The sequence below is a fragment of the Nanorana parkeri genome, unplaced genomic scaffold (genome assembly GCF_000935625.1).
Source record: "Nanorana parkeri isolate BGI_ZX_2015 unplaced genomic scaffold, ASM93562v1 scaffold499, whole genome shotgun sequence".
In the NCBI taxonomy this organism is placed as follows: domain Eukaryota; kingdom Metazoa; phylum Chordata; class Amphibia; order Anura; family Dicroglossidae; genus Nanorana; species Nanorana parkeri.
In genome coordinates, this window is record NW_017306767.1 from 25730 (window position 1) to 36120 (window position 10391).

A 10391-nucleotide genomic window follows, 5' to 3' on the forward strand; every position below is an offset into this window, starting at 1 on the left:
AACCAGTTATGTCAGTGAGTTGGGCAGGTTGCTTGACAGAGGTACCATGCAAATCCCCACCCCGGTAGCATGCGCCACCAAAAAAAGTCGGCGACAAGTGTAGGGACGCCCCTGGTGACTCCCAGTCAGGGGGCAGCTCATGACTCTCTGCACTCACAGTATGTCCTTAGTCTTACAGTTTCAGCTATGCTGGGGGCTTATGAACCCGGAAGACCGAGGCCATCTAGTGGCAGAAACAAATGACTGCATGCGGACAGTGCCAGAAAGGAGGTAAATATCATTTATAACCACTGCTAAGGGATTATTTTACAAAAATGCCCAGACTTAGCCTTCAATACATTTGGACAATTTATTTGTATTCATTACCAGAGGCAGAATAAGAGATGTGACCTCATAGCTCTGCCCTAGAATATATTTATATTCAGTCACTGGCAGTATTATGTCTTGAATCACAAATGTTTTAAAGTCAAAGTTCACAGCTTGATCATCTGCATATCCTGCAGGGGCAACAGTCTGCATGCGTTTCTGTGTACGCTCTTCATGCAAAGCACTTTCATGAAATGCTCATCTTGAAAGGTGAAAGTTCCCGTTGGAGAATTGAGTTGGGTGCGGTGCACAATGATGATGATTCTCCAGAACCGGGTGATGAGCTATAAAATTAGCCGCTGAGATTTAAAGAAAAGCAGGCCACTTGTGTGACGCAGTCTATCTCTGAGAACAGTTTCTCCTCTGGCTCATTGGGAGGCTGATGATCCTTCTGCAGCTGATGGAAATGTCCCAAAAGCTTCTTGCTGCGCCCGGTTCCTTGAACGTGTAAAATACACAAGACGTGTTCGTCGCTGGAAGACAAAGAACATGTAGGGAAGTTTTACATCGATTCTGCTTTTCTCCGTTTCGGAGCACAAAGAGAAAAATACTTCAAACAGCCCAACACAAGAGATCCCATGATTTGCAATGGCCCCCCCTTCACACCTGAGCAGCAGAACGCCAAACGCAGAAAAATAGTACATGAGCTTTTTTGGGAAGTTTACAGTTCGTTTTTCCCTCTTAGACTTCAATGAAACCGCCAGGAAATGCGCGGCAGAAGCATGTTGCACATTTTCTTGTGCGTTATTGAACGTTCCTCCATTGACCGCAATGTTTCTTGGGCTGCCAGTCAAAACACACGTCTTCGTGCCCACGTATTTTCACGAGCACAAAATATGAGCCAAACGGGTATAAACGTGCAAAAAAGCACACTGGTCCCGCATGTACAAATGCGCAAAAACTATGCCGCCTTGGTGTGAACGGGGCCTTAAAGTGGACAGTTTAGCAGCACAAGGGGGGTGTGGCCCCCACCGGGTGGCACCATCAGAGTGGGTGACACCAAAATTACTCACACCTATCTCTGCTGGCGTCCCATTACCGAGATGGCTGCTGGCAGTTATGTGCATGTGACCTCATTACACGCGTGCGTAATTATGTCAATATCAAAAAGTCACATGCACTCCATACAGCATATAGATCTTCACGGAAGTTTGGTGCTTGAAGTGTCCGAATCAGTCCATAATAGAAGTCACCAGCAATCCATGATAAGTGCAAGAAGAATAAGCACTTTTTTTAAATTAAATTGTCACATGCGTCATAAAGCCAACGTTTTTGGGGCCATGCAGGGTCCCTTCAGGACGACATAGTGACCATCACTATGTCGCCCTGAAGAAGGGACACTGCGTGGCCACGAAACGTTGGCTTTATGATACATGTGACAATTCAATTAAAAAAAAGTGCTTATTCTTCTCGCACGAATCGAGTGCTGGTGACTTCTATTACATAATGACGTCACACGCATGCGCTGCGACATCCAGGTGGGTGACGTCCCGGCGGGTGACACCCGGCAGCCACTCCAGGTGACACCTGGCCTGGGACGCCCCTGCTTTTCAGGATCTTTATGGAGTAGGAAGCTCATCAGAGCCTTCTTAGGACAGAAGGTATTCCCATGTCTCATTCCATCACTTATGCCCCAAAAAAATAAGGATTATTCTTCATTTTAAGACAGTGGGAGGGGCCATGCAAATCATTCCTTTATGCTCTAACTGCCAAATGCACATCCAGACTCTTTGGTGTTTAGTGCAAGCAGGGCGGGGGGGTTTCTACAATATTGGAGTTATACTTTAAAGGCCCAACTGAGGGCAAACCAAAAATCTACCAATGCAGTGGGGCTACCTCCTCCAGAGCAAAGGGGAGCAGAGGCTTCATGGTCTAGCAGCCTGGAGGGAGCGGGATCAGGTTAGTAAAAATAGCTTTTTCCCGTCCCCTGTGCATAAAGGAGCACTTGCTTTAGGCCTGTGAAAGAACCCCGTGCCATTCTACCTGATATCAGGATAAAGATGATGCAACTCTTCCAGTTTAGGTTTGATTTCCTCCTTTTTCTTTGATCCGATGATTTCAGAAATGCAACAAATTACTTCATACAGTCCTTGCCGGTCCGATCCCTTTAAACAAACATAAAATACACACAAATCAGAGGACCGTGCGTGCCAAAAAATAGCAGTAAGTATTAAGTAATAACCTTTGCTAAATTTCCCATGAGCTGGCACAGCACACGGCAGACACGTGAGGTCTTGCAACTCTTAAGATTACCTTGGGCAGTGCCAGGAAGAATTCCCAAAACATTCAGGACTGTGGAACATATTTCCAAAATGTTTTCATATCTCCTTAGTGCTTTTCTTGGCTTTAAGTTTCAGAAAAGTCTTTACCATCTAAACTAGATGTAAACCCTAAGTGAATTATCATTACTTTGCTAAAGCCCTGGGGATCCTTGACAATGCAATTTTTCTCATAAAATACTGTTTTTATCTTTTATCCTCCATCCTGTTTGTGTCCGAGTACAGACACCCGGACCCGCACGAATGTGCAGTTCAGGTGTGCATAGGACAGTGTACGGCTGTGTCCTCCCATATGGAAGAACAGGCTGCTACACGCAGCACCTGTCCCTCCCGGGAATAGCCCGATATGGGCGTGCACGCCACACAGACATGTATGCCTCGGCTTATCGCAATGTGAATGAGGCCTAAGGCTGTGCTCCTCCAGCCTCTATGCAGCCACTTCCTGTCTACATTCCCATGCATTCTGAATAGGCAAAATGCCATTTCATAAGCTACGGCATAGGCAAAATGCCATTTCTAACAGTGGATTTTTCAAGGGGGATAACAGCAAACATGCCTACTTAATGTGCATCAGCAGGGCCACTTGTAGTCTCCACCAGGGAAGGCTATGACAGGTTGACAACACAGGGAAATACACTATGTTGCCAAAGGTATTGGGGACAACCCTCCATGTTATTGATCTCAGGTGTTTCTAGTGAAGGGTACTGTTAATGTTATGGCATACAAAGACATTTTAGACAATTGTATGCTTTAAACCTTGGCTGAGCCGCTGTGCACAAGGCAAGCTCCATAAAGACATGGTTTGTAGAGTTTGGTTTGGAGGAACTCAGGTGGAGACCCCTGACCTCATCCCTATTGAAAAACTTTGGGATAAATTGGAATGCCAGTTGTGAGCCAGGTGTTCTCATCCAACATCAGTAGCTGACCTCACAAATGCTCGTTTGGCTGTATGGGAACAGATTCCCCAAGACGCATTCCAAAATCTTGTGGAAACTCTGCCCAGAAGAGTGGAGGTTGTTATAACCACAAAGGGTAGGAGGGGGGACGGGGACTCCTTATTAATGGTTTTGTCCAGAATACTCATATAGGTGTGATGGTCAGATAGCCACAAACGTTTGGACATATAGTGTGGTTGTTGCCCTATAATGGGAAGTGACACAACAAGATATTAATTTAATGAAAGCAGCAGATTTAAAAATACAATTAAAACTTTGGGAATTATATTAGCATGATAACGCTTATATGAGGTATTAGTAGTTGGGATTAGATCTACTTTAAAGATTGCAATGATGGTGCAGCATTGTCTACTGGTGATATTTGGCAGAGCTGAGTGGTTCCAGAGATACAGTAGCTTTTAGGGCCCGTTCACACCAGATCCAGTGCGTTCCGGCTTGATTCTAGCCAGAACGCACTGGCTCGCATTGCGGCCGGCTCACTTTTTTGTGGGGCAGGAGGGGGTGTGGGGGGCCATTGAAGTGAATGGCACCATAGCCACGCCCTCCGGCCGCACGGGATCGCAAGGCACATTATGCCTGCGGTCCGGTCCCGTGCGATCTAAATGCTGCAAGCACTATTTTGATCGGACCGGACGACTGCAAGCACTATTTTGATCACACCGAATGGCAGGCATAATGTGCCTTGCGATCCTGTGCGGCCGGAGGGCGTAGCTACGGTGCCATTCACTTCAATGGCCCACCATGCCCCCTCCAGCCCAACAAATAAGTGAGTCGGTCGCAATGCGAGCCAGTGCGTTCTGGCTAGAATCGGACCGGAACGCACTGCATCTGGTGTGAATGGGCCCTTGGTGAGAGCCACTCTACTGCAATGGTTAGACATGAGTTTGCAGGGTACTGTAAACTACAGTATATAGGGATAGGGGGTCATGCTACGGTTTACAAAGGGGCTGAAGAATGTAGTGGCCCCACCATGTTATCATACAATGGGATTACAGTAATATTTCCCTATTGGCAAATTCAGAGGTGACTTACCATATCTTCAGCGACCGTATTGAATAAGTTGCCGTCCTCTTTCATTTTTTCAGCGGCTTTCTTCCTGTTTAATTTATTAAGACTCATCTTCCTCTTCATAATCTGTGCAATGTATTCCTTCACTAGGTACTTGTGCACCCGGCACGCCATTTCCTGTGGAATGAATATCACATTTACATACAGGCAAACAACATTCATACAATACCCAACACTGGTTCAGAACAATCCAGAAGGATACCCATACTCTTTCCCTAGTAGCCCCAGGCCAGAAAAATAAAAAGTACCAAATGGAATCAACCGCCATTTTCTACAGTTGGGTATTTATTTTAAAACAACATGTCGTTATAATAGAATCCTCCATTGCTTTGCACAGCACTGGGAATGAGAGCAAAAGCATGACCTTATCAGTGTTCTGTTGCTCCTCCATTGTCCAATCAGCAAGCTAGGGGTGGGTCCTTGAACAAGCTGTGCCGGTTAACTGCAGTGCAAGTAAGGGACCTGGTGATTGCTGTCTGGCAGGGGTTTCAGGAACACAGGACTGGCTGTATAGCATTCCAAATTGCTATCCTTTGCTTGACAAAGTTACTGGTTCACTTTAATGCTCCCCCTCCACAGGAGTCATTTTCTCTTAGCTTGCCTGCCACTCCATTCAGCCAACCAAAACCAGGAAAGGAAGAGCTCGGAGCTGCTCTAGTTGGAACTTACACATGATCAAGGACTCACTTCCTGCCCCCATGTGACAGCTCTGGGTCAATTACCAGGGGTATCACACACAAAGAAGGGGAGTGAGTCACATGGTTCTCCATACTTGAAAGTGCCAGGTACTTTCTGTTTCCATTGGCCAAACAGAATGGCAGATAGCAAGGAAAAGTAGGTATGTGCTATTGGGGAGGTGGAGGGGAGCATTAAAGCAAACCTTTTGTTTTTCATGCATACAGAATACACAGTTTGCTTTAAGAGTGGAAGCTCAGATCGTACACACAGCTGAGGACTGGCTCATCACCCTCCCCCCTTCTCCTCTTGAATTTTAACTAGGTACTTGAGTGTATTTGGTCATTTTAAAATATTTCCAATTCGACCGCTGATCTGCCTCAGTACATTTTCCATTACATCACTTTTGTTTTTGTCCAGCCCTTTTCCCTGTATCATGTTGGCGTGACATACAGCCTTGGCGATGGGTTCGTTGGGGCCCAGTTAAAGGGCCATAAAGGCTTTTACAGGAAAGGGAAATCGCCTATAAACGATGTTGCTTGCGCAGCATTAGCATCGGGATCCAGGTGCAGCTACGGAAGCTGATCTGCAGCGCCGTAAGATTTATGAACGTAGTCCAATGTTCAAAGACAAATAACTAACCGTCTGACCAAAAAAGGAATCTACAGAATACTTATATAGATGAAAGGTCAGCCTACCTAAAGCTGACATTTCCGCATGTGGTAGGTGGTGGAAAAACAAGCTGGCAGTTTCTGTTGGGGATTCTATCGAACATACACTCACCGGCCACTTTAGTAGGTACACCTGTTCAATTGCTTGGTAGCACAAATTGCTAATCAGCCAATCGTATGGCAGCTACTCAATGCATTTAGGCATCTAGACGTGGTGAAGACAACATGCTGAAGTTCAAACCGAGCATCAGAATGGGGAAGAAAGGGGAGTTAAGTGACTTTGTACGTGGCATGGTTGTTGGTGCCAGACGGGCTGGTCTGACTATTTCAAAAACTGCTGATTTACTGGGATTATCATACACAACCATCCCTCGGGTTTACAGAGAATGGTCTGAAAAAGAGAAAATGTCCTGTGATCGGCAGTTGTGTGGAGGAAAATGCCTTGTTGATGTCAGAGGTCAGAGAAGAATGGGCAGACTGGTTCGAGGTGATACAAAGGCAACGGTAACTCAAATAACCTCTCGTTACATCCGAGGTATGCAGAATACCGTCTCTGAACGCACAACATGTCCAACCTTGAATCAGATGGGCTACAGCAGCAGAAGACCACACCGGTGCCGCTCCTGTCAGCTAAGAACAGGAAACTGAGGCCACAATTCGCACAGGCTCACCAAAATTGGACAATAGAAGATTGGAAAAACGTTGTCTGGTCTGATGGGTCTCGATTTCAGCTGCGACATGCGGATGGTTGGGTCAGAATTTGGCGTAAACAACATGAAAGCATGAATCCATCCTGACTAGTGGTGGTGCTGTAATGGTGTCGGGGATATTTTCTTGGCACACTTTGGGCCCATGATGCTATCATGTCAATATGGACCAAAATCTCTGAGGAATGTTTCCAGCACCTTGTTGAATCTATGCCACGAAGAATTAAGGCAGTTCTGAAGGCAAAAAGGGGTCCAACCCGGTACTGGCAAGGTGTACCTAATAAAAGTGGCCGGTGAGTGTATGTTTCTGGGTCTGAACCACTAGTATAGCCATTTTGAGGGGCACCCACTATCCCTGTTGGGTTTTTCTTTGTATATTATGGAGCACATTGACTGCCAGCTCTTCTCATCCTTCTTTTTTTCCCTAAAGGAACCCTTAATATAATTTTCAGATCTCAGGGAATGCCTACTACAACTATTCTTTGGGGGTCAATGGGGAAAATTCCCTTTACACTGGCGGTCGATGAAAAGGATTCCCCCTTACAGTGGTGGCCAGAATGCCCCCCTTTACAATGATGGTCAGAACCCCCCCCCCCCTTACAGTGGTGGTGAGAATGTCATCCTTACAGACAGCTAAAAAAAGATCATTCGTATCATGCAGGTGGCTATGCCAAGTGGAGTTGGCCCCAGGAGCTATGCCATCAAATGGGATTTCAATCAGCCACAGCTCAAAGAAACCCCTAGCAATCTCTGGAGGAACCCTGAATATGTCTGCATATGAGACTCCTATAATCCACTGCAAAACAACATTTAGAGCTATGGATCGGAACCTTGAGCCAATCAGGGCTCTATTTTTTTATGGCGGGGGGTGCAGGGTTGGTTTTATTTAATTTTTTTTAAACTTTTTAATGACTTTTTTTAATGACTTTTTTTTCCTGTGACAGCTGAGATGGGAAGTGCAGCTCTCCCGTCTCCGTGTTCACATGGAGCAGAGAAGAGAATGGATGTTGGAGAGGTAGCCCGGGGGCGCTACAGACCTGCAGGATGCATACAAGTAATCTCGGCGACATCGCTGAGATCACTTGTACAAAACAAGCGGCTGCTTCCCTGCTCTACATTTAGCCCTACTTGCCCGAAGCAGGGCTAAATGTAGAGAACAACTACCCACCCAGCTCCCCAAACTGCATGTCCCAGGCGTCGGGAGATAGGAATTCCACACCCCTGCTGCCCCTCTACTCCCTGCTGCCCGGAGGCCGGGTCTTGGTTGGCCTTGTGGGCAATCCGAACCCTGATCACAGGACAAGGGGGGTAAAAGGAGGACTTTATCAGTATGATGCTCGGTGGGTTACCATTCAGACTCGGGGCGTATAGAGGTATTTACATATGGTACTATGGCTCTTCACTACTGGTGATTGATTATGCCATTGTTTTGTTGTCATCCTTTATTATTCTATGGCTGATGTTTATCTCTATATGTTTTGACCTGGGCCAGCTCAGCCTCTGACTCTACAAGGAAGTCTTTTTGACTGTAGACTGACTTTTACAGATTTCTCATTATCTGTATCCTCCCCACCCAAACATCAACCCATGCACTGTTAGGAAAAGGAAGTGATATTACAGAACGTCCGCATGTCACAAAAATATAACCCTACAAAATACTCAGAACTACAGACTCTCGTTATTCTACTCAGGAAAGTCGTGGTGTCCATGCTTTGCACTGACAGTGGACTTTAGACTCATAAATTTAAAGGAGGGGCTTTGTGAAGCTGAAGTTCTGCTTTAAGTGCGTGCATGCTGTAGCTGGCCATACACTATTGGAATTTCGTCCGTTTCAGCCGGCATCCCTCGATCAGCTGATCAAAGGAGCTGGTTGGAAAATCTTTGAACCAATAGAACTGTCCGGCTTTGTCCGGGTATTCTGTCAGTCCGAATACAACGAAGACGGCCGGAGATTCCTCAATCAACGCTGGTATTTTCTTCGTTCAGCCAACAGGTTGAATGAAGAAGATATTTAATTGTATGGGCAGATTAAGTAATGTGTCAGTGTAACACTTCCCGGTATTTATAACCTCTCACACAGATCTCAGTACTCCCCCCTGACAATGACTTCAACTGCTTTTTCCCTACAGAAGGACAGCACCATCTTTTTTTCAGGGTCACCATCTACTACTAGCACTGAAATGTTGGCTCAGAGATGACACGAACACGTAAATCCTGGTCACTGTGCAGTTCTTGGCTGTGTTCACAAATGTCTGACATAGATCAGCTCCTGATGCAGCCTCCCTTCAAAGTTACATTGTACAGTCTGATCACAGGGGGATAGGAGACTGAGGTAATGCTTCCTCCTGCCTGCAGCAGACTGGTCGCTGGGAGAGGGGAGACTGAGGAAATGCTTCCTCCTGCCTGCAGCAGACTGGTCGCTGGGAGAGGGGAGACTGAGGAAATGCTTCCTCCTGCCTGCAGCAGACTGATCACTGGGGGAGTGGGGGAGAGGAGATTGTGGAAATGCTTCCTCCTGCCTGCAGCATACTGAGCACTGGGGGAGAGGAGATTGTGGAAATGCTTCCTCCTGCCTTCAGCAGACTGATCACTGGGGGAGGGGAGACTGAGGAAATGCTTCCTCCTGCCTTCAGCAGACTGACTACATCATCTCAGCCTAGGCAAAGCCAATGATTGGCGCTTAATGGTGGCTCTTCAAACATGGATCTTTTCTACAAAATGCTACAGTTGCTGTATATTGTGATATGGCTAGAATTAATTCATGAGACTTGTGAAGTTACTGAGAGGTTCATTTTAAGCATCTTGTACTTGATTTCATAACCCGTGGTTGCACTTTTACTGCAGTTTCACCGCCTCCACCCAAAATCCATCGTCCCAGCTTGCGCGGTTAGAAAGAGCTGTAATAACACTTCTGCTTTTACACTCTCAGTTTGCAGAGCGATATACAGAGCCTCCTCCCTCCTCTAAGGTTTCACAGAACGGAGGCTGTCTAGCGGTCAGGTTCAAATAAATAATGAAAATGGCTGGAAGAGAGTTTGGTTGCTTTGCTTTATTTATGTCTCCTCATTGAAGGAACAAAAGGAATCTAATGAAGAAAAAAAACGAGGGGGTGTTCAGAAAATGTAAGCAACCTATTCACGCATACCCGTCATTTGAGAAACATGTAGCCTGATATTGCTGATCGCTGAGAAAATGCTCGTTCCCTGGCTGTCAGGCTTACTGACCCTCTCACTTCAAAACTTTGAGCCCTGGACCCAGATGAAGAATGCACATAGACTTTTCTATTCTGGATTATGGTTCCTCATCAGTGACCCGTTAGAATTCATTTAATTGGGTCGACTAGTATTTTCAAATGGAGGTCAGCATTGGCAATTCCCATATCCTTCTTATAATAGGAGAGCAGCTGATATGTAGGCTAGAGGTTCTCCAGTACACAAGACCCTACCAATGTATGTGTATACCCACCACTAAGGATAAGCCCGGCTTTGGAGCGAACCTGGGAATTCCCCACCCACAGCTTGACGTGCCTGAAGGGGTGGGGTGCAGTGACATCAATAATCTTATTGGGCTGTATTAAGTAAAATACATTTACCTAATGTGGCCATAGAAGGTAAATTACATTAGCAGGAGCATCCCGCCCCTTTGTTTATGGTCAGCTGGGGGCGGGGG

General features: G+C 46.2%; 1 protein-coding gene across 1 annotated transcript in view; it reads right to left on the minus strand.

Annotated features, from left to right (window-relative positions):
• Positions 1-658: 658 nt before the first annotated feature.
• EXOC3L4 (exocyst complex component 3 like 4) overlaps positions 659-10391 on the minus strand; it is a 60843-nt gene continuing 51110 nt past the window's right edge. Inside the window, exons 10-12 of the mRNA XM_018561079.1 lie at positions 4634-4786; positions 2350-2471; positions 659-839 (exon numbers count right to left, since the gene is read on the minus strand). Coding sequence (XP_018416581.1) covers positions 659-839; positions 2350-2471; positions 4634-4786 — 456 coding nt within the window. The remainder of the gene's footprint in view (positions 840-2349; positions 2472-4633; positions 4787-10391) is intronic.